General features: G+C 42.2%; 1 protein-coding gene across 1 annotated transcript in view; it reads right to left on the bottom strand.

Moving 5' to 3' along the window:
• Positions 1 to 25,704, bottom strand: part of CNTN2 (contactin 2) — a 61,857-nt gene that overhangs the window by 28,118 nt on the left and 8,035 nt on the right. Inside the window, exon 2 of the mRNA XM_044451379.1 lies at positions 8,026 to 8,140. Within this exon, the coding sequence (XP_044307314.1) occupies positions 8,026 to 8,080 (55 nt within the window). The 5' untranslated portion in view covers positions 8,081 to 8,140. The remainder of the gene's footprint in view (positions 1 to 8,025; positions 8,141 to 25,704) is intronic.

The raw sequence follows: 25,704 nt of genomic DNA, 5'->3' as shown, positions 1-25,704 counted from the left end.
GCCGTGTGGCTATTGCAATGGTCGATGAAAGCTTGAGATAAATAAAATAAATAATAAAATATTAAAAATATCCATGATGGCCTGTTGAAGGTCCTAAGAGCCTCCAGGTCTCGGTTGAAAGATAATGCTTTGTACTTTTGCATTTGCTTAGATAAGATGCAATGGCTGCATCTCCCATACTGTTATCCAGAGCGGTGATGCATCCGATGTTACAGAAGACCATCCTTTGGAACAGATATGTATGCCAGTGAATATAGTAATGTAATCTCTGCTGTCAGTCACCCCTACTCCAGTATTTCAGGCACACTATCCACCATTACGTTTCTGCATGACACATGAACATTCATGTATTTATCCACAGCCATCGCTGGAGAGACAGCAGCCACAGCACACAAGACTAGTGCGACATACCCAGCCGAAACCTGTTGTTAGTATTCCTGTTTCTCAAAGAGTTGTGCCCTGGGCCATGGGCTCAAGAACAGTTCGTGACAAGACCAAGGTTTCTTACTCTATGATAATTAAATCCTACTCTGTACATGAAAAATCGGAGGCCCACTTACAATAGCCATGACAAAGGAGTGTGTTCCAGGGGCTGTCCAGCATTTTAAATCCATAAATCAAGGCAGTTTTTAGGTAGCCACTTAAGTACTGGTTGAAATCAGTGAAACATAAAAAGAACAGGAATGCTGCCTTATCAAACCTGGAGCTCCGTTCCACTGACTCAGATTACTTGCCTGGTGGCTCCTGTAATTCTTGTCTCCCACTGGTGAATGCTGTGTGGACTTCATCTCCATCACCCTTTCATGTTAGATATTATTTATTATAGCTGCATTTGTACTGATTATCTTATATGGAAGTATTATGTTACTGCTGCTGTACACCATTCTGGGTACTTTTGGTAGAACAGTGGGATTTAATGTATTGTTCAACATGATTATTAGTCATCATCTTATTTGGAAGCTTTTAAAACTAGTACCAAGTTATCATTTAGATCTGTTGTGACACACATCCGTAATTTCAAGTGCCAGGCCAGAAAGATGCCAGGGACACCCATTACTAAAGAGGTGGCTATGAGTTGTATTTTTATATTACGGTTGCCTTCATCTAAGTTATTCTTATTTTCCATATTTACTGACATGTCAAGGTTGAAAGTATAAGGCCACGGAAGGAATACTGCTAAGCAGGTCCTCTAAACAGAATACATTTGAGACCTGCCTTCTCCAAGTTATGATGCAGCACAAGAAACCATAGTGGGGGCAAGTGACGCACTGGGCTGCATCCCGGCTATATGACCATTTCCCTGAAACAGGTGGTTCTGCCTGCCCAAGCCAATCCTCACCCTTGGAGGGAGTTTTCTGATATGGATAAAGGTAAAAAGATAAAGGTTTCCCCTTGATATTAAGTCCAGTCATGCCTGACTCTAGGGGGCGGTGCTCATCTCCGTTTCCTAGCCGAGGGAGCCAGCGTTTGTCCGCAGACAGTCTCCGTGGTCATGTGGCCGGCATGACTAAACACCGAAGTGCATGGAACGCTGTCACCTGCCCACCAAAGTGGTACCTTTTTATCTACTTGCATTTGGTTGGCAGGAGCTGGGACTGAGCAACAGGAACTCAGCCCGTTGTGCAGATTTGAACCAGCAACCTTTCGATCTACCAGCCCAGCAGCACAGCGGTTTAAACCACTGCGCCACCTGCAGTCCCTTCTGATATGGATAAAAGGTAGCAAACTTTGAAATAGAAGTTGGAGAACTGCAATGAACTCCAGTTTTGCTTGTACACCCATTGCATCTCAGAAGTAAGCCCCCTTGAGTTCAACAGAGCCTCCTTCCAGGTAAGTGGCTATAGGATGACAGTCCAGGTTGTCCTCTTCTTTAGCTGTGCTCATCCTGCAAATGGTGGCATTTTCTTTTAAATAGGCATTTGGCTCCACGGCTGCTTATTTTCATTTATGGACAGCTTTGGCTCCCAGTGGTTTTACATTTGTGGCTGCCTTTAACTTGTAAAAGTAAGCTGTGTGTGATTCTATGCTTTTAAATTTTACAGGCTGCTCTGAGTAACACTATTTTCAAAGGGGATGAATGCGGAATAGCATCCTTAAATACTAAAAATATCCCACCCCTTGTCTGTCTTCTCCCTTGCCGCCTTCCCTCCTGGCATGATACAGCAGAACTCTGTTTAAAATAAATTGCTTTTAGACATATACTATTTAATGCAAGAGTGGCTTCCAGCTAGGAAAAGAACAGCAGGATAAACGCATTCAGGTTTACCAGCCCCTTGACTTGTAGAGATCTTGTTTCATGTTTGGACTGCTGGCCTTCTTTTATATACAAGAAAGGAGGGGAGTCACACGAATGCCCCTACCCAGGTTGAAACAGCTGCCTAGACATTAGCCCATTAAAGTGTGCAGCCACCACATGCGGTGTGAGCTAAGCTAGTTTCTTCTTATGTGGAGCCAGCACTGACCCGGACACATTCGGTCATATAACCTGGGCTTCAAAACGCAAGGCTCATTCCTCCCTGGCGTTGGGAAGAAAGGGTTTCCTACTGGCTTCAGCTTCAGAGGATTGCTCCTGGGTCTGCTGTGGCAGGATAAAATGGTGACAGTGGCATTAACATTACAGAGGAAACTTATTAGGATAAAATAATTGGCGAGGGTCTGACACACCGAGCCTGGGGAAAGAAATACACCAAAAGCAGAAAATAAAGTGAACATCTTGGAAACAAACCCCATTTCTACAGATTTTTCTACTCTAATTATAGCACTTGCAGAATATGTTCTAGGAGGCAACCTTCATTTTATAAATAAACTCACAGGAAAAGGAATGTGTGTATGTCTCTGTAACTTTGTGCAGTCATTTTGTGCATTTCAAAAGGGTAGTGAACCTCAGTATAAGGGGTGAGATGCAGTTTTCCTTTCTCCCTTTCTCAGCTCTCTAGTTAATTGGCAATTACCCAGGTTTTGGGCAGCCCCCTCCCCTTTAAAGGTAAAAATGCCTCTCCTAAGGCTTAATAACTAGCACAGATTTAAGCTAAATTATGCACATTACTTTTGCAGTTTGGCCCTGACTACTTTGCCTTCCGCTCCCCACCCCAAAATGTGGTCCCTGCTATCTTTCCCAAAGTGGCATTCCACCCTTGGTTCTGCACAGCGCATTAGAACACAGCAGTGACTCCATCACTTGGGATGCCTAAGATGCAGGAGTACCCAATTTTAACAATGAAGGAAGAGGGTAGACAAACTGTCTCCTCCCAAACCCATTCATTTGCAAGCACCGTTTTCTTCAACTGAGTGCCAATACTAGAAGAGACATCAACGGTGAGAAGTTTACTTGGGGAGAAGCGCTACATTGAGTAGACGTGCAAAACAGGGAAGGGCTTTGAGCTTCTTATCCACACAAAAAGAGCACCATCCTCACTCTAGTCTTCCTACACAAAATGAGACAGTTTCACATTTACACACTTAGAGCTGTCCCATGGAGCTCCAGTGACATGCATATCCTACATCTGAAAGAAAAGTACATTGACTATGCAGAGTATATCTGCATAAATGGTGATAAAGCACTAAAGATAAAGAACTTGAGTATCTTGAGTACCTTTTTGTATTTGGGCAAACTACACACAAGCATCCACCTCTTGTGCTGATAATAAACCACTGCTGGTTTAATCAAGATAATGACAGGACCCGGTGCTCCTTCTTAAGCCTGGAGAGAAGGCTGTTTATTCTGTCCCAGCTGGAAATGGCTTTGTCCTTGACACTGATGGGGGGTGGAGCGCAAAACAAAAAGGAAGCAAAATTGGCTTAGGAAGATTGTCATCTGCTAATGACATTCCCATAGCTAATAGCAGATGTACTCAAGGCTCGGAGTCACTGGCAGTGCAGGGGACAGCAGGGGACGAGGGGGGCAAGGTCAACAAGCCTTGCTGAGACTACTCAGCGTTCGATACATAATTCACGAGGCTTGCAAGAGATTTCATGTTCAAAAGCCCCCTTTGTTAAACCTCAAGTTTCTGGTTCCAAAGGATCAGGCGCCAAATGATCAGGTGAGTGACACATGTGCGTGTACGCGCCTGTGTGTGATTAAAAACCCCTGCCGGTTTAAGACCGCAGTTAAGGCTATCTCATGTTGCTTCAAACTGCAAGAAGCCAGTAAACTGGAACCCATGGCTAATGCCTTAATAAGCATTAGATTGTGCAGTAAGCAGTAGATTGTGCTTGCTTACAACTTACCTTCCATGCACCCAGACTTTTCCTTGGATTTTTCAGGCCCAAATCCAGAAGGGGATGATGGAGCGCTAGGACCAGCAAAGATGCCCCAAGTTGAAGTGCTCCAATGCACAGCCTGTGGGCTACATGCAGTCCCGAGGACTTGTTCTCTTGCCACTCGGGCCCCCCGGTTCCCACCCAGTCTGGATCCCAGTGATGGCACAGGCATGACTGTGGCAAGCGTTCCCGAAGCTGCTGTCCTGTTTCACTCTCTTCCTGAGCCTCAGGAAGAGAGTGGGTCAGGCTGGCAGCCTCGTGAGAGCTTGCCCCAGTATGTCCTGTGCCACTCCAGCTGACCAGCTCAAAGATGTTCAGGAGCTTGTCAGCAAGAGTGAGCAGGACCTGCTGAGGGGTGTTTGTGGACTCGAGTACAAGAGGCTCCGCACGTGAAGTCCAAGAAGGAAGGAGGGCCTGGGTGGGGGGGTCACATGGGAGGTTTTCTGGACAGGAGAAACAGAGAAGAAAGGGATGCGCCAACCCAGAGGAGCAGGGCATAGACCCTGGGTTGTGTGTGGAAGTCCTCATGCAGCCCTTGAGGTACGAAAAGTTGGACCACCCTGTTCTATGATGTCCTTGTCAGATATTCCTTGATGAATATGTAGTATTCCACCAACCCCAACACATGTGGAACGGGAAATAATCCTTAATTTACATAAAATTGTTTTTTACACAAATCCTGGGCAAAAAGGTCACCAATATAAATTCTCAAAGTTAATTCTAACAGAGGGATTTCTTTTTCTTAAATTGTACTTTTCCCCTCAATTTTTCACTAATTGTCCTAACATTTTCAGGGTATATTAAACCAATACTTATTTCTGGCACTTGTACATTTCAGGATGATGGATCAAACAATTCTGCTTTTATGAAGGTCAGAACAACCCCCTTACTATTTGGTATGATGAAATGCTTCTTTCTTTCTTTAACTAATGAGCTTTAACAAAGGCAACCTTAGCATGTGTCCATCCATTCATTTAAAAGAGATAGATGCAAAACCGGCTAATCTTCTATTTAATTCCACATGAACTCTGCAATCCCTGGCTATATCCTCCATTATCATGCAGTTCATAGCCAGGCAATGTCCATCAACTGCAGCTGTCAGGCAAACGGAGGATGCAAGAAAATCAGTGGAGCCTGTACCCAAGAGTGTCTAGGTGAAATGTCAAAATAATAAACACTGATAGATGGCTGAGCAAGACAGGTGCAGATACAGTGGAAGAGCAAAGCATTCGTGATCGATGTGAGTTGCAAGAGGAGCAACATGGAGCAACACAATAGAATTCTCCTGGTCAAAGCACTGCTTTTTTCCAGTTGCCTTGCATGGCTTGTGAATTAAGCATGAAGCCAATCTGTGCTACTGAAGAGCCAATATAGATGCTAGAGTAGGGAGGAGCATCTCATAGTACAGGGGAGAGCACAGACCTACAGCTCAGCTGCAGAGGGGCGCTGAAAAACCAGCAACTCTCTGAGCTATTTCATACAATCAAATCAGTCAGTGTGATTTATCTAAGACACGGTGTGATTTATTTAAGACACGGTGCACTGTGGTGCATGGCCGCTTGAATTATACAAGTTGGGACTGTGGCTTGTTGTGTTGGCCAGGCTTAATGGGGTGAGCTGTATTAGGCTTAAACAACCCTTGCACAATCCATGGCTTGTTTGGGCAACATGGCAAGCCAGAGTCATGGCTTGAATATTCAAAAGCTGCTTGGCATGCACCAGTGTGCACTGAGCCCTGGTGATCATCCAGACCAGACTTTTCAGTATCCTGAGTCTGGGAGAAACAGACCTGGAGTTTTGAAGAAGCTATAGAAAATACTTTGTCTCCAAAAGGAAAGGGACTTCTCAACCATGCAACAGACCCTTCACAACCAGTCTCTACTACCTTGCTTGTTGCAGTTCGAAGAATTTAGGATTCATAGGCAGAGCCCTTTTTTCCCATGGTAAACTGATTCAGGCTCTGTAAAGCTCAAGTCAGAAATAGTAATAGGCAGAATAAATAGAGCCACTGCACAGTCTGGTTTAAGGTTGAATAATTTAGCATAGATTGCAACACAAATGCAGGACGGCATTTAGTGCTTAAGGTTGCACTCTCTGCAGATCGGAAAACAAATTCTACTGAAATCAGAGGGCATTCTTCTGTGTGTGCAATTCCATGCATACTCACATGGGAGTAAGTCCACAGAACACAACGCGATTAAATTTTGAGTAAATGTATCTATGATTGCACTGCATAGTTCTTACCCAAATGTGGGCATATGAAAGAAAACTAAGAGAATGTTGGAGAAGATGTCTTGCACCGCTGGGCAAAGCTTCAGTTAACTTCACCATGGAGATTTCTCTGAGGCTGCTGCCTCTTCTTCAAAGCTATTTCAAGGTTCTCTTGAACAATTATTTTACACTTGGTTTATCAGAAAATTTTCTTACAGTGCCACACAGGAGATTTGCTTCTTCCTGCCAATTCTGTACTGAAAGGCAGGAATGTTAAGACTGTTTTCCTTTTCGTCAGATCTGAGCAACAATGCTGCTATAAATACTGTAAAACAAGTAATCAAGAGAAGTTGACACCAATGTAGAACAATTAATGTCCTGTGTTCCAACAGTTGTGGCCATGTGGGTCAAGAGGTGAGTGGGCAGGAAAATAACTGAGCCCCTTAATTTTTTGCATGTTGTAAAAAGTCAGTCCAGATATTCATTTTCCTGTTGGGAAGGGTAAACTTGGAGGTATTTTTCAAAAATGTGGACTACTGTTATCAAACTAAGGACAGACTATGGTCTTGGGACATGGCTTAAGTGGCTTTTCTTCTGTATGACTCTGGGTTCATGCTCACAGTGAGAAATTTTCAGCCTTCTAGTCATCTTTATACTGATCTTTTGTGTCATATGTTAGCAGTCATTAGAAAATGCTCCTGTAGGGCTTTGTAGATGACTTATCCCTTATGGTCTCTGCTTGAATGCAAAACTGTCTTCTACATTCAGCTGGTTAACTGCAAAACCCAGTGTTGCCTTGATGGCATCAACATATGTGGGTCAGACCAGTTTCTGCATAGGCTAATTGCCTCCCAATCTAGGCCAGCCACCTTCCCAAGAGACTCAGCGAACATTAAAAGGTAATTAGATATTTATAAAGGACATCGAACTAGCCTCTCCCTAAGATGATGGATAAGCTCCAAGGCATTATCTAATTCTCAGCCATCTGAAATGAAAAGCCTTCCCACTGAGAGATCAACCTTTAAAATGCAGCCTGAGACATTTAAGAACCAGGAATAATTGGAATGAATGGAAAACAGAGATTGGGGCATTAAGTGAAGAATGACGAATACAACCAATAAGGAGAGATTCCACATTTTGTACATAGATCAGTAATACTGATGAGAACCATCCATGTAAAAAGTCTACAAACCATAGATGGTGCTTGTATAAAATTTACTATATGGCAAGATCCAACCTTTCTTAGTTCTCCTAATTAATACAGTCAGAAATCATTATCTACATGTGCAATACATACACCAGTCACAGAATTTCCATATTATAAATATGCAGAAACTGTATTAAAATTACATGATCTACATGGTAAACGCATGGGATTAGTGTTAGCTTAGCTCTGTAATATGTGAGCCACATAATCCAGATAATATCATGTTCTGAACTGATGAGGCTACACATAGGTTTGTTGCTTTGTTGGCATGAGCCCAGTAAAGTTGGATTCCAGGCTCAGCCCAAAGATCGTCTTGGCCTTTGAGCCAAGTTGGAGGAAGCTCTTACCTGAAAAAGAGATGCCAGCTACCAAAAGTAGGACAAGTTCCACAGATACTCCCATTGCAGACTTCGGGGTATGCACTGAAGTTCAGGAAAGAGAATGGAAGAGAGGAGAGTGATTCTGTAAGACACAAATGATTTTATTTGAAAGATAGGATTCATCCTGCTATAACATCATTCAAGCTACATCTGTAAGCTTCCTCTTCCTCCATGATCTGGTGTTTCCCAAGTGGAATCCCTAAAATAACAATGGCTGCAAAGAGTCAGTAAGAATTAAATATTAACTGCTACAGTTAACTGTAATGAAAAAGAATAAGAGTTTTGCATCTTCCCCCCACTCCCATTTGAATTTTTTTTAGAATCATAGGATTACTAACATCTCATTCTCCAGACTCAACGTATTCTGTAACAATATTCACAGGTTTGTATAGATTTTTAAAAGAATCAAAACTGGGCAATAATTATCGTAATGTTAATGTTTCCAAGCCAGATTATTTCAGTCACTAGTCTCTGCTTAGCTCCCTGATTCAGGCTGCAAAGAGTCTATGTCTTTTGCCCAGTCTCATCTCAAGCCTTATTCACAACATTTTTGCAGGGGTTCCAGACAATGATGTCTTCAATTTGTAATCTTGGTGTGTTTCTCCACTGCTCCTCCCATCCTTTTTATACCAGAAAAGTCTGTTAAGGAGGAACCATGAAATAGTTCCACAAAGCATTCCAACTGCTATAGAAATACTATGAGCATCCACCTAAAAGCATCTTGATAATTGCTACTGGAAGGCTCCAACTGTGTCCACATGCCAACACTATTAATTGGGGAGAAAGTACAGCTCAGTGGTAGAGCTCCTGCTTTAGTCGAAAGTTCAGTCATGATCATCTCCAGGTAAGGCTACCCTAGAAAGACCCTGCCTGAAATCTTGGAGAATTGCTATCAGTCAGTGTTGACAATATTGGACTAGAAGAACCAAGGGCTGGACTTCACATAAGACAGCTTCCAATAGTGCTTACTAGTGTGATGGTTACTGGTGGATCTTTCCCTAGATACAAACAATAAATAGTCTTATTCAGATGTTGACTCTGGATATCTCTCTTAAATCTCTTGATCAGACAGATCCTAATCCCTCCCTTCGTTTACTGTTCAGGTGTTAAAAAGGTCAAGCAGACAAGAAACAAGTTCCCTATCTTGGATCTGAAAATATATATTTACATGAAAATTAAAATATATACTCAAAAGCTGCTGAGGCTGGATTCTAGGCAGATCAGCATTTCCCCTTGTTTTCACTGTTGAGAGTTTATATGTTTGTTTTTAAAAACAGTGGTAAAAAGGTTAAAGGTTTCCCCTTGACGTTACGTCCAGTCATGCCTGACTCTAGGGGGCGGTGCTCATCTCCGTTTCCTAGCAGCGTTTGTCCGCAGACAGTCTCTGTGGTCATGTGGCCGGCATGACTAAACACTGAAGTGCACAGAACGCTGTTACCTTCCCACCAAAGTGGTACCTTTTCATCTACTTGCATTTGCATGCTTTCGAACTGCAAGGTTGGCAGGAGCTGGGATGGAGCAACGGGAACTCACCCCGTTGTGCAGATTCGAACCGGTGACCTTTCAATCAACCAGCCCAGCAGCACAGCAGTTTAAACCACTGCGCCACCTGCAGTCCTAAAAACAGTAATGAATGGTAATAATGAATTGCTGACTTTAGAAGAAGCAAAGTACTAAGTTATAGTACAAAGCTTATAAACACATTAAGATGAATAAAAATCAGATAAAACCATGAAGATGTCAGAAGCAAATATGAAAGATGATAAGGAGGAAATGCCACCAATAAAGCAAAGTATCATTATATTGTCTGGGAGTCCTTTCCTTCTCTTTGGTCTTCCCAGTGCAGCTGAGGAATAAAAGCAGAACCACATGTTTGATCTATCTATTTTCTGCTGTTTGTTGGATGAGGGGCAAAATAAAGTGAAATAAATGAAATAAAATAAAATAGGGCAACTGTGAGTGCCTGAAAGCTGAAAGTCCTCCTAGACAAGAGCAATGAGTCTACTCAGCTTTCAGCAACAATGGTGCTGAAAAGCTCCAAAAAGTTCTGGCTCGGTCCTTGTGGGTGGGTGGGTGGGTGGGGGGTCTTTTCAGAAAGCTCAAGCGGAGAGGCTGCAAGAACAGAATGGGGTCAATATGGCAAAACAAAGAGCATGCACCAACTCCTCAGCCGCCTGCTTACATGAAGCTATGCCAGCATCCTAAGAACCCTCTCTGAAACTCTCACCATTCCTGGAGAACAGGCAGAAAAACAAGTTTATTTGCAAGGAAAGGAAGAGGTTGTGGAAGGGTGGGGCAGGGCTGGCACAGCACTAATAAAAAGAAGAGGTGAGAAATGAATCCAGTCTAGACAGATCTTGGCATCTTCGCAACCAACATGTCCAGCCTATCACCACATGCCGCTTTCCATCTATTCTCTTCCAGATGGTGGATCCAACTGCCTCCATTTACATGGTCGGTCAGTCTTTGAGGCCCATGAATAACATTCTTGTAAGGGTATAAGGGATGGACTGTTTTCATGTACTGAAGGAGCACATGCTCAGAATCCTTCCTGAGCGAGCTTTTAAACATTTTATCCAGCTTCCCAATACGCCTGTGGTAATTGGACACTCCCTCAACTACTAAAAGCGGGCACTTTGCCACACCCCTTCTAACATTTAGGATTGCAGTGAAGGAAGGTTCAAGGCAATCTAACTAAAGTACTATACCATCCACTGATGGTAATCAAAGAAAGTACACAAGAGCAGATTTCATCTGAGCATGAACAGAGTATCTTTTGCTTCCCACACTGTAAACCAGCTCTTACATACTTGGCAATACGTGGCAGGAATTTTGGACGACTTGAGCCTTTTCATAAATGCACCACTATGTGGAAGTAAGTAATCAGTAATGCTCATTAGATCCCAAGGCTGTTTCATTCAAACCGGCATCACAGCAGAAAATGTAGTAAAATAACATGTTCTTTTAAGAACCTATTTTAGTTTAAAGCAAGAAAGTAAAGCTAACCCATGCCACCTGAATGTCTAATGATGTTTTTCTCATATATATCTGAAATAATGCTGGTAATGCATACTGAGATATGATGAGTGCAAATCAGAAAGAGCAAGTAGAGCATTTTTTTAAAAACTCAGGTAGATTTTAACTCATGCAGCTTTGACACTTCAGTGGTAGACAGAGGATATGCAAATGTAAAAAAGCACTTTTAGTGTCATTGTGAAAGCAACCCCATTTTTGCGCCTTTACTGCTTTGGCCTTTGTTTTCACTTCTGCCATGCACACCTTGCAAGGAAGACTTGCTGAGCTAGCATTGTTTGGAGCTAGTTTGCCACCTGCAAAGCATCCCTCACTCAGCTGCTTCTTTCTTGCAGGGGTAAAGCTAAGCACAATCCTTTCCACATTAAGCAAAGAAAGTCTGAAAGTGGAAGTTGGGAGGTAATAAAAAGGCCAGGATGAGTTACAGATTCTCCTTACTGCATGACTTTGTATGGATTATTTTCCAGAAGTTTTTTTTTATTTTATTTATTAAAACATTTTTATGCCGCCCCATTCGCCGAAGCCTCTTGTCTAACTGCTCCAGGATTCTGTTTAAATTCGTAATGAAGAAACCATATGTCTTCACATACATCTAAGTCATTTACACGGTCTTACAGAAAGAGTTGTATATAAACTGACACGGACAACACAATGAGCAATGAATGTGGCATGGGTTCTCTCATCACTTTTGCTTATTGGCTTCACATACAGTATGCCTGGTTTACACAGTGGAAAGACAATATCACAGGGTGTGATTCCTCTGGGAATCTGCCAAGTCAGCCACCTGCGTCCTTCTGTCTCTTATATTTGCCATCGAAACAAACCTTTTCATCTATGCAGTCTAGAATACAACCTGATTGGAGACACAGTCACCAACCCGTTAAAGCAAAATGATTAGATTTCATCCTAGATCCAATAGTGCTTATTGACTTAAATCTAAGAACTGTAGCTTTATATAGTTTATGAATCACAAACCAAGAACTAAACACAGAGCTTAAATACTTCAAAGTTATGAGTTTATTGAATATACTATTTTGGATCTATCATCTCTTTTTAAAAGATGGATGGTGCAGAATTCCCCCCACCCCACCACAGTTTTTGCGCTTCTTCTGTATCTACTCAAAGATATAACAAGCATTAAAACTGCTATGCTGAGTGAGTCAAATTAGCAAATTTGTCTTAAAGATGCAGGAGCTACAGACAGAATGGAGTAAGGAGGTGGTACTGCTGATTATAATTGTGCTCCTCATTTTTTGCCTTATAAAATATAGATGCCATATATGCATTAATGGGAATCTTGTCCCTTCTCTCTCCCTGGACATTTAGCCTAAACAAACTATAGCATCAGGGGAATAAATGGCTGAATAGACAATCACATCATCAAAGAACAGCAGCAGAATTGCAATAATTCTCGGTGTGTTAACCTCCCTTTCTCCTGTTTTCCAGTAGGCCATTAGTGACTACAATTGATTGCTCTGAATGTACACGTTTGGACTCGGCTTCTATTATTTCCAAAAGTATGAAAGGGTGACAGTGCTACAAATTCAATGACTTGCATTATGATATTTAAATCACCATTCCTTTCTTCACTCCAGGACCTCTCACATGCACAGCTTTTTGAAGCCCATATGCATGGACTTGTGCATCCTTGAAGTCCGTATGCACAAGGCAGTTACACTTGGAGAATTCTTATTTTAGAACAACAGGGGAGGCAATCCTTAGTTTAGATGACCAGAGCTCTGGTGATCAACTTCAGTCTGGTAACAATAACTTGAAAGACTGACTTTCAGCATTCTGCCATTCTCTCCACGCAGTTTTCCCTTCAAAGACAGCACAACTTCCAGCTCTCTCAGTTACTCCTTAGCTCCTGTTTATGTGTCTAGGAAATTTACATTCTTCCTCACCTTCATTCTCTTTGAAATCAGTCACTGCTCCCATCTTACCTTTTCATTCATACTACATGATACCAGTGGCCATACATAAATCCAGCTGCTCCGGTATTTAACCATGGCTATACATCCTGGCCATTGCTTCTGACTCTATTTCTGTAGAAACGCCTGTACCCTAATGTTCAGGATCATGCAAATAGGTAAATGCATTTCATGCAAGCTGCCCAAGGCATATCCAATGTTATGATGTCATAGATCCATCTTCTGGAGGAAAAAATATGGGTGGAGCCAAGGGGCAAAGGCAAGGCAGAAGAGGCCGGGCTGGCTTGCTGGCTGGCTGGCTGGCTGGCTGGCTATCTATCTATCTGGGATATTTCTAGTCTGTCCAATCACTTTTGTCTCCAGATGGCTCACAGCAAAATGTAATATCAGGGGAAAGTGTCCAGTGCTGCCTCAAGAGGCTAGAATGGAAAGTTTGAAACTATTTTGGACAAAAAATGTTGCATTCTAAAATTAACAACAAATTTCTCACATGGGATGAGGCCTTCAACCCACCTTTTGACCAACATGGCCTCATGGGGGGTGGGGATATGCCCTACTTTGCAGAGGATAGTCCTCTATTTAAAGGTGTCCTCTATTTGAAGGATTGTCCAAGTCCCAATTAAAGATAATGAACCATACTAAGAAGGGAGAACAGGGACCGCTTGACATTACCCATCAACCCAGACAACGGACTCAGCAGGAACAGAGGTTGTGGTCTTACCCACTATGGTGAGACATATTATATTTCTATGCAAGCAATAATTATAATTATTTCTAAATTTTATTTATTTATATGCATATTTTTGTAAATGTTATGCAAATCAGTTCCCTCTTCTGTCCTCTTTTTGATGTTGTGTAAGTAGCCATTCTAATGACTTTTCACAAAAGTTTGCCTATTTTTGAAAGATTGATCTTGCAATTCCAATTGACTTCTCCTTTTCCAATTTTTCCATGCAGATTGAGCTGTGCACCCTATGGGGTCTCCTACTGTTCTACCTTGAATTCAGTAACCAAGGTAAATCACATACAGTTCTTCATCTAAAAGAGATAATGGAATTTGCTGGAGATAATAAATAGTCAAATATATCAAACATATGTGAAGGATTGTTAGTTTTCCTTTCCCCAGCTGCATAGACCAGCATTTCAGGGGAGGCTGTGATAAAGCCAAGTCCTTTCTGGCTGGAGGGGCTGCAGTGTAGGTAAAGCCATCTTAAATGTGCACTGTCGTTATTCTTTTCTACTGGCAGATTCAAGACATTTCCACACAAGATAAAGTCATGCACTCACACAGCAAACACATTGCTTGTATTCTGTAAGTCGTTTCCCCCATGTACCAATGGGGCCATCTAGATGCACACAGGTGCCATGTGCTGTCAACTGCCCCACACATGGTCCTACTCAGAAGTGAACATCAGAACATGCGAAGAGCCATGCTGGGTCAAATTCAGGGTCCATCTCATCTGGCATTCTGTTCACACACTGGCCAACCACCCACTTAGTCGTTAGCTACTTAGTAGGAGAATCAGGACAGGAACTCGCAAGTGGGATGAGAGCAACAACACCCTCTCAGTTGTGCCCTGCAGCAACTGATGCACACAGGTATCCTGCCTCTGATATTGGAGACACTTTATCACCATCAGGACTAGAGCCATTGATAGCCTTAAGGTGCAGCCCTATGCATGTTCAGACAGGAGAATGTCCTACAACCCCCAGCATGCCTCAGCCATGCGGACTGGGGAACCCTGGGAGCTGCAGGCCTTTTTTGTCAAGACATGCATAGGACTGTGCCCCTATTCTCCATTAATTTCTCTAACACCCCTTTTAAACCCAACCAAATTGGTGATCATCACCATTAATGCCATAGTTTAGCTATGCACTGTGTGAAGTACATCTTTTTATCTGTCCTGAGTCTCCTACTAAGTAGCTTCATGGAACGTCCACATGTTCTAATATTATGAGAAAGGGAGAAAAAATGTCTTACTCTCTACTTTATCCACACCTCTGAAATGTCTGCCCACACTCACCTTTTCTTTAAGGTAAACAGTCTCAGCAGTTGCAGCCTTTCTTCTTGGTGTCTGACTGCTGCAGCTGCCATGTTCCGCCCGGCCCAACTCCACAACATTCATTTGTGGGTGTGGTGACCAGAACTGAACACAGCATTCCTAGTGTGATCACACCTTGGAGATAACTTGCATGCAGTCCGGAGTGAAGTGCTCTTGAATCTTTTTCACACATCACACAGTAACAAAATTGGATTTGCCACCAAGTATTCACTCAAGACGAAGCAGTGCCTCATCTTAGCTTTCTGATTAGCGTAGCTGTTCACTGTAGGACACATGTGGTTTCAAACAGCTGTTTGCTACATTCACACATTATGTCTTTAGCTCTGCAGCCCAAAACTAAAATCCATAAAGTATGACGAAGCCCACAGATTCTGAACTTTCTCACGGAATTTGCTTGGTGGATGGCAAAGGCATATTTTAGATGAACTGGATAAAACAAGAAGAGGGGCTAGACCCGAATTGGCCTTTCTTCTTGGGAGACACTCCAAAACTGACTTGGTGGTGGTCAGACATTCTGCTAATGGATGCTATCATTAACGCATTCGTTCACTGGGGTAGGACACGATGCTCCCTGAAAGAACCACTAATAGTCAAAGACTGATTAGCTGTCTCACAAGTGCTCATGGGAGCCCAGATGGATCCATTATCAAGCAACTGATGTTATGGCCAGATGCCTATAGTTCCTTTGGGCCTTCCTGATTTCCTGCCTGATTAGAGTTCTTGGGCAAGTTTATGCTTTCTCTGGGGAGTTATCATGGAGGAGAACAACTGCACACAGTGTTTCTCCCTCAGTTCTGCAGCTCTCACACCCACATGCATGCACAGACACACACCCAGCAATCCTGATAGAGAAGGAAGAGTGACCTTGATCAGGATCACTGGGGCGGGGGGGGGGGGGAATTCTGTAATGGGAAGCAGATGGGCAGGGTCCAGAGATCTCACAAGGGGCTGTAATTAAGACCTGGGGCACATGTAGTCCACAGCTTCTGCACACCAGTCCTATGGATGGAATTGGAGCAAGTCTTAGCCTAGCCCAGGTAAGGTTATGCGCAAATATGTTTTGCATCATTGCCACCTCTATGGTTCTCCGTCAACTGCTGGATGTTCCCACAGAGCCCATTTGCTAACTGACTTCAGCGTTTTTCCAATGATAAGTGCTCATGGTGACATATAAGCCCTGAATCGTTTGGGGCCAGGTTATCTGAGGGTGTACCTTTCCCCATATGCACCAGCCCATTCACTGCAGTCTCCATCTGAAGCCATCCCCCGTGTTCCTCCCCCTAACAAAGTGAGGAGGGAGTCTGCAAAGAGGAGGGCCTTCTCCTGCATAGCAACCCAACTTTGGAATTCATTCCTACTCGAGGTCTAGTTGGCGCCAACTCTTTTGGCTTTTAGGTGCCATCTAAAGACTTATCTGTTTAGCAGTTATTTTGACAGGTGAATTTTTAGGTATTAATAATATTATGTTATGCTGCTACCAATGGGTCATGAATTTAAAGGAGGGATATTTATTTCTAATTTTAATGGTTTATGCTTATTTTTGGGTTTTATATATGTAGATAAGATTTAGTATTTATCAATTCTATTTTTCCCTATTTGGTTTTGATCCTGTTAATTTATTTATGGATTTTATTGTTATTATTACTGGTTTTTACAGCAAATATTATATTATGTTTGTATTTTTATATTGTTGAATTTTAATATGTTGTAAGCTGCTCAGAGAGCTGTGGCTAGTGGGGTGGCATATAAATTAATAAATACTAAAATATTGCATATTAGGGCACAATATCCCAACTTTAAGTGCAGGCTGATGGAATCTGAGCTAACAGTGACTGAGCAAGAAAGGCATCTTGGGGGTGTGTGCGGGGGTTAATGAGCAGCTTAATGAAAACAATGGCCAAGTTTGCAGCTGCCGCAAAATAGGCAAACATCATGCTAAGAATGGAATAGAAAAGAGACATTACTGAGATCGTACTCTTCCCATACAAATCTTTGGTGCAACTGCACTTAGAGTACTGTTCCTAATTCTGGTTGCCTTACCTGAAAAAGGACATTATCGAATTGGAAAAAGTATACCAAGGGCCAACAAAAACGATCAGGGGGCTGAAGCAACTTCCCATTGAGGAGCAGCTACAACAACTGGGACTGTTTAACTTAGGAAAATGGCGAGGAAGGGGAAACATGAGAGAAGTGTTTAAAATTATGCTTGGTGTGGAGAAAGTGGAGAGGGAGACATTTTCTCCCTTTCCAATCAGACTAGAACCAAGAGTCACCCCATGAAGCTGACTGAGGGGAGGTTTGGGACAGATAAAAGGAAATATTTCTTCACACAACATAGAGTTAAACTAGGGAACTCACTGCCACGGGAGGTCATGACGAACGCCAATTTGGATGGCTTTAAAAGTGGATTGGACAAATTCATGGCGGAGGAAGCTATCAGTGGCCATTAGCCTCCATTATGAGAAGCAACATGTCTACATACACCAGGGGCTGAGGGGCTGGGGCAAGGGGAGGTCTTGTACCCATCGTGCTTGAGGGATTCTGGGTACAGCTGGCTTGCCACCATGTAATGAAGTGCTGGACAGGATGGACCATTGGTCTGATCCAGCATGGCTTTCCTTATGCTCTTATATTATTATGATTAACTACTCCAAAATACTGTTTTCCTTATAGTGTTAAGAATAATCCAGAATTTAAAGGAGACAAACTAGAGACATCCTATGCCCCTTGCCATAATACTATAGCCATACCTTCTTGGAATAACCTTTTGTATGAGAAATTGTAAGAAGTGAGTGGAAATGAGTTGCAAGTATCTACCTAAAGGGATTAGGCTGATATTCCTCATAGTTTATGGCACAGCAGAGTTAAACAGACAGAAAGGATGGCTGTGGATACAGTCTGATGAAACATGCATTTCTAGAGTTTCTTGCTACAACGTGGCTACCCCACATTTCAGGACATCCTTATAAGGTGTCCTGCAACCAGCAATGTACCAATACCATGAAGCAGCAGTCTCCAGCTTGCAGGTCCATGCTTGTACCCAGTCTTCAGGTCCTAAGTGTGCATACGCTTCCCCAGATGCTCACTGCCTCCTGTTTGAATCCCACTGCCCAACAAGAGGGCAAGAAAAAGTGATGGGAAGACTGGGGGAAGACCAGGAAAAACTGAATGTCAGCAAGGCTCAAAATGCCTGCTTTAAGCACTCTAGACAAGAAAGAATAAACTGACCTTTCTGAACCTTACAGAAGCCTTTTAAACAAAGAAATTAGGGATGGAATTCTAAACACAGACCTACATCCACTTGAGCTGTTCTTTGGTCATTACCACACAATAATCATGTCCCTTTTCCAATTAAAAGAGCACTGCGCAAGGCTATAGCAAGAGTCAACACCACATATGTGAGCATGCATTTCATTAAAACACCAGTTCTTCATTTAGTCTTGACAAAATGCACATATTTGTCTTGGCACAATCTTTTTTTTTTAAATACAAAGCACATATTTATATATCATGATGGCTCATCACTTTTGCTTTAAAGAACCCATGTACATGGAAGGGAAAATTTGAAAGAAAACAATGTACAAAAGACATGCAGGACTACATAAGAGAATTGTTCCTAGTTAGGTTATAAATATGTTCCAAATACAGAGGCTGCTGAATTGCTCAAGAGCATTTTTTGATAGTGGGTAACAGTGTCTGCATACAGTAAAATGGACAAAAGTCCTAACGAGCAAAAACCAATTATTTGCCCAAAGAGAAGAGAGAACCCTAATCACAGTTATGTGTATTCCAAAGCTATATGTAAACAGAAAGTAATTCAGTAAATAATTCAGCATCTTTCTAATCCTATTCCTATGCAGACACAGAAACTAAGCATTCGCTTTTTGTGGTGTACTGTTCCTTTAAGAAAAATATTGACAATTTCCATGTAGCAGATGTGAAAGTAAAACCAGCAAAGGTTCCCCCAGTGTTTCATAATTGTGAGCTGAGAGGGTCTGATGAAGCCTACTATGCCAGGGTCCCCAACACAGTGTCTACAGTGCCTTGCAAAACTTTTAGATTTTTGCATCTTTCTTAAATATACATAAATGGGTTTGTACATAACCATAGCAATCAATGCACATGAAGTGCATGCAACATTTGAGCAATTATATATATGCTTTAAGAGTGTACCAAATATCCAAAGAAGTATCCATTTGAAAATGGTCATCCATTCAAATACTGAAAATATTGTAAGGTCCTCAACCCATGACTGTTTATCTTTCCAATGCCATAATAATCAGTGTATTAGCTTTCAAAGGGGCACAAAGAGTCCATTAACATCAACCATTTGTGATTTTCCATGACACAGGTAAATAATTAAAAAGAGCATTTGCATCACTATTCCAGTACAGACTTTATTTGTGTCATAACCTCTTCCCAGAAAGAAGCCACTACTGGACATTGCCCTAAGATATGTTTAGAAGAAGCATTAACTGTGTTGCACTGTCAGTAATTTGCTGAATTAGACAATCCTGTACTAAAGAGATGTTGCAGTAATCAATAGACACAAAGTAAGTTTTTTTCCTGAAAAAGACGACGCTTAAGACCCAGATGTGGCAGGCAGAGATCAAAATGGCTAATAATTAGGCATTTTGTGGGGACTCCCCCATCAGTTTTTCAAATTCCGAAATAATATGCCCACAGGTGAGGAAAGGTTGGGAAACAATGCAATATATGTTTAGGTGGGAATAAGTCTAATTAAATCCAATGGAACTTGAGAGCCAGTGTGGTACAGTGGTTAAGAGCATGGGACTGGGACTCAGGCGATCTGGGTTCGAGTCCCCGCTCGGTCATGGAGCCAACTGGGTGACTTTGGGCCAGTCACAGACTCTCAGCCCAACCCACCTCACAGGGTTGTTGTTGTGGGGATAAGATGGAGGAGGAGAGATAATGTAAGCTGCCTTGAGCCCTTTGTAGGAAAAAGGCAGGATATAAATAGAAAAATAAATAAATAAATAAATAAACTTCTGATTAAACATGTACAGGATTGCACAGAAAATGTTGCAGCCCTGGTAATAGCATTAGGTTTTCTTTAGGACACAAAACTGCATAGCTATTTTAGTCTGATCTGAACTTAGTCACAGCTGATTTGCCTAATTAGGTGTCCACAACCAAGGCAGAGAATTCTGAGGGAAAAAAGTTTCCCATTTCAGCCTCACTGCTCATTCCTCCTCAGAAGCCTTTCACACTACCCAGCTCTCCATCTTCTTCAGTTCCCAGTTCCCACCCTTGCTCCACAGAAGGATAAAGGCAATCCTTTCAAATGAATCTTAGAGGAGATTCCGCCCCAGGATTGTCTGCAAGATGAGGGTTCCGCTCAAAGCCATGCACCTTAAACGTGGAAAACAAGGTTGCTTCTGATCATGTCCAGAGTGCCTTTCCTACACAGCCAGGTTGACACTCTTGTATCTGTGTTTGCCTATCTGTATTATGCTTCTTCGTAGAGCAAGACTGCGAGGCATACTTGAGCTCCAACACTTCAGAAATTAACCATGGTGCAGTGAGCCCTTTCATCCCTAAATATAGCGCAAGCTTTTCCAAACTGCTTCTCTTTGTACCCCAAGGCCATGTCACCCACACAGCTAAAAAGTCTCTTCATTCTGACAGAGAGTCCTCCACCTCTTCTCTCCATCACTGTGACCCACATCCATCCATGCTCATTATTTGCCAGGGACTGCTGCACACCTGGACTGGGCCATGCCCTCAGTCTCCCTCACCTTGCCTTCTCCCATCAGTGCTACTGTGCATCTCTGGTCCTCCCCCCCCCACCTGTTCCTCGTGAGGTTCACACGTGCAGCCCCTTTGAGTTGCTCTGATTTGCTCTGACATGTGGTAGGGAAAGCCCCGGGTCCATCTCCCCGCAGGACTCCAGGGCTTGGCAGCACTCTGCTTGCTTGGCAGTAGTGTGCTTCCTCCTTCCATCCATCTGTCAGCCTCCAACTAGGAAAAAAAGGGTTTAACCGGATGAAATGTGCGTGAGGCTGTCTCGAGCAATAAATGCAATCTATTACACCAGAATAGATGAGTGTCATTTAATCCTCCAAGAGTCAGAGGACCAGCAGAGGAGTTGACTAGGAGTATTAGTCTTCATTCCTACAGCATTCTGTAATATCTGGCTGTTCCTGACCCAGTTATGGTGGCTAAAGCCGGGACACAGTGCCTGGGCTGTGTATTCACCCAAGCAAGGGATGCAACAAGCACCACAAAGGTACCAGATTTCCCCCCTTGCTCTTTTGTTTGCACAATGCACATTGCACAATTAAATCAATGCAATTTTCCATCTTAATTTCCTCACTCCGAAAATCGCAATATCCATTCATCTGTCCACCCTTTATTAATAACAGAGCAAGATCATCTACAGCTAACAGAGAGCAGGAGTGCCAAAAATGGATCAATGCCCCAGATTCCAGTGTCCTCAGATTCTGAAGTGCTCCAACAAGAGTTGTGGCTGAAACTTGCCAATTTCAATCAAAGTACCTGACTTCCATAAATGAAAAGGCAGAAACCACATTAAAAATACTGGGGGAAATTTCATCAATGCTGTTTCCTTTCACTCACCAGTAATATTACTTTGGAGTTTCTCTAAGTCTGGAGATAAATGGCATCAATTCATCAATACTATAAAAGGCAAAGCTATACACTGAAACTTCCTTTCTCTCATGTACGCACACACGTCACAGAGAGAGAGAGAGAGAGAGAGAGACTTGATATGCTGTTGTTTGCAGTTTAAAGAATGACACAATCTGCTTCTGGGCACAATTCAAAGTGCCGGTCACCTTTAAAGTCCTAAATAGCTTGGGTCTAGGATATCTCCTTCCATAGCCTCCTGGCCATATCCTGCCTGAAGACTGGCAGGAAAATAGCCCTCTCTGTGTTGCATTAAAGGAATGGGTGAGAACGCCATTTGGTCCAGTGATTGTATAAGGACTTAGCCAAATTTACAAAATACTTCATAAACTTAAAGTTTAAATGTGGAATGTGTGAGAAATGGAAAATGACAGATTCAATAGCTAGGCCCTGGAGTTTTCAGGGCTTACCTCAGGGATGCTGAATGCCTTTCAGCCCAAAGGCTGAATTTGATTTCAGAGAAGCTCTCAGGGGAAGCAAAGCTTAAAGCCAAGTGACAGGACCAAAATACCAGCATACACTTTGGTTTAGGGACACAATCCTGTGCATGTTGTCACAGAAAAAAGTGCTGTGGTTCCCAGCATCCCTCTGGTTAGTTATGCTGGCATGAATGGAAATAGATGACTCCCCTACCGCCATTTAGGATTGCAGGCGTAGGATGGCACCGTAAGCTCTTACTGCCAGCAACTAACCCTTAAGACAAGCATTTTGACCATTTAGTACAAGGGAGGAAAGGGCACAAAAGCCAGGAAACCAAGGCATGATTGACAGGTGATGGAAGGAGGCATGGCCATCTGCCAGAGGACGGCACTGGGAACCCAAAAGGACCAGATATGGGCCTCGGGCCTAAGGATCCCCGCCTCACACTTAACTCTTAAAAGTCTAGGCTTAAATCCCTGTGTATTCCACAACATTTGCAATGCCATATTAGGAATGTGGGTTCTTTTCCTGACAGGCTCCTCATCTTTAACAGCTATGGGACAGGCAGTTACATTATCATCCTCTCTGTGTTGAGAATAGCTAAACTATTACATTTGGCTGGTACAGATGGGTGAGAATTTAGTTTCAATTCAATTTTAATAAGAAGTTGCCAAACTGCACATTTTAAAAAATACAAAGAATAGAAACTCAGGAGAGTCACAAGATTCAAAGGCAGAATAGGGATGCACAAGAAATGCATCTTACCAAGTTTGCATTTCCATGCCAAACACAGGTTTGGACACAAACTGTAACTAATGAACTTATGAAATGATTTGTGGACAAAAAAGTGTTCAGTAGCACCCATTCATTTCAAATTAGCACATTTTGGAAGTGTGTCCATTTAAAAATGTGCACTATTGATGCATGCATTTGGGAAAATATACATAGAAATATGCAGATTTTCATTGCTAAAGGAAAAAATGGCACTTGTAATCTGATACAGACATGAATCAAGATTGAATTTGAATTTGGAGAACTTTGTTTTGCTCCAGGCCTGCTGATTCATAAGACCCTATGGAGAAAGGAACACTGACGCTTTCGTCCATCCTTAGTCTCACCCAGGGTGCAGCGTGTTTGACTGGGACGAGAGAGAGGGGTGTGGGGGGGTCTTTTTAGCATCTGTAGCCATAGAATGAAGACCAATTGGCCCCTTCCATCCCTATTATTTGCAAGTTACTGTTCTAGCCAGCTTCTATTTTACTGTGCAGATAAAGTTTTTATTTTGGTTTTAACTGCTGACTCTTTCTCCTTGGTTGATTGCTTTATAGGGTTCTTTAAATGAAAATTAATTTTAAAAGTTGTAAGCTGCCCTGGAACTGATAAAGTTCAGAATAATGAGAACGTTGTATCCCTGCTCCTTTCTGGACGCCACACTAGCAATTTCCTTGCTTCTTTGCAAGACCCTCAACTGCTCTTTGCCTTTGCCAGTTGGCAAGATCTTGATGATGGATTTTCTTGCTTGCTTGGCTGGAATGACAAGACCTAAATCTGTTGGTTAACTCTCTTTGGCTACATGGTTGTTTTTAGATACAACAAATAGTTCCAAGATGTATGAGTGACTTTTCTTTGGCTCTCCTTGCTGCTTTCTGTAGGTCACTGATTTCTTAATTCCTTAATGGACACTGACTACTGATCAAAATCAGCTACTGATTAATGTCTCTTGGCTTCCATGGGGGCTATAAAGCATCAAGCTTTATGAAGAAGGTACAGGAATGTCTTAAGCAGAGCACTGTAACCAAGGTACCTTACAGTGAAATCTAATGCATTCTACTCAGAAGTAAGTCACCCTGTGATTAGTAGAATTTACTCTCAGGTAAATCAACAGGATTACAGCCTTAATATGACAAGACAGTATCACCATCTCATAGAGATTGTTTGCTGCATCAAGTATTAGCTGTAATTTTCCATAAATACAAAAATTAGCAAAATATTTTAGAATGCATCTTTGAATGCATTATTCCACCACACACCCAAACACACATACAAATAGTAATTTTAAAAGAACAGTGCAAAGGATAAACTTTTCTAGTAAGAGATGTAAGGATAGGTTTCTATTGGACTGGGGATTATTTTTGCTATTTTTCCGATGTGAAAGGAGAAAATATTCTATATTCTACATTCACAAATGCTAAGTGAGATGGGGAAAACATGCACTATATCAAACTAATGAGCTAATATTTTGGCATTGTCCTCAAGTCATTTCTTCAAGCTAATTTTTTCCAAACAAGATCATCCAATCCTGTATTTTAGCTCTCTGAGTGCAAACACTGATATCAATGTCTCAGGGAAAAAAATGTTCTGTTTTGCTGTTTCCAACATAGAGCTTTGGAGATTCACTAGTGAAAGAACAACCAAGCCTAACAGCATTTTCAGGATCCGCATTGTGCTTGGCTAAATCATGATGTAATGGCTATTTAGTGAGAAGGGAATGCCGTACAGCATGGAATGCTAAGGTAAATGAGGGCTGGGAGTTGAAGGAAGTCTGGGATAACCATTAGGATGGGGAGAAAATCTGGCCAGTTGACAGTTCAGAGGGAGAAGAGCATTATTAAGGTGCTTCAGACAAATCTCTGCCATCTGTACTGTGCACTATAGGACTATTCCCTTCCAGTTCCACCTCTGAAGCCCAGTGATGTCACCAGCACACGAACTACCTTGGTCACATTGCCTTCCAATCCTTTACTCTGCCATCTCCATTGCATCACTGGCAAAATGCGAATTTCCCCAGCCTTCATCTCTGTCTGTCTCTGTCAGCACTAGTTCCTGATCCATGTGCTACAGAGTGGGTACGCCAATCAAGCCATTTTCTCTTTCTGCTGTAACACATGGTACATGCGTTTTTGAGAATAAATATTTGTCAAAATGCAGCCTATGCTTTTGGACTTTGAACAAATATTTCTCATTTTAAAAGTAGGTTTTCCCCATTTGTAAGAACACAGTGCACACAACTCTTGTGTGTGCACCACATGACTGGTTAAAGGCCACTTTAGACCCACAGTGGTTGTTACACCCTTATGTACGTAGGAAGACCTTGGCTGGAACAGACCAGGGTCAACAACATATTCATGTAAATGAGGACACATGGCAACAAGAGGGTACAGCAAATAAGCCTACTGGAAATGGATGTAATTATTGGCTCTTATCACATTAATCTCAAATTTCAGTTTGTTGTGAACTGGTTTTCACTGTTCCTCAAATAAATACTCTGCTTTAATCCTGGATCGCTGTCTGCTTAGAGTTTGAGTACCTATTGCACTACCTACAGAGTGATCTTTACCACAATAAGACTACAGTAACACTTGCTATTGAAAAGCAAAGGACTAGGAAGATCAGAAACTAACATGGGAAACAACACTAACTCTTCACAGACAATAGGAAAACTGGTTCACTTGGAGCTTAGACACAAAGTTAAAGAAATAAACACATCTCACATTAGCATGACAACTTTGTTGATTTATTTCAATTTATAC

Source organism: Varanus komodoensis, unplaced genomic scaffold (genome assembly GCF_004798865.1).
Source record: "Varanus komodoensis strain SLA01 unplaced genomic scaffold, ASM479886v1 scaffold1, whole genome shotgun sequence".
Lineage (NCBI taxonomy): Eukaryota > Metazoa > Chordata > Lepidosauria > Squamata > Varanidae > Varanus > Varanus komodoensis.
Note: the sequence above shows the minus strand (reverse complement) of the source record. Positions and strands in the feature narration are given on the sequence as shown.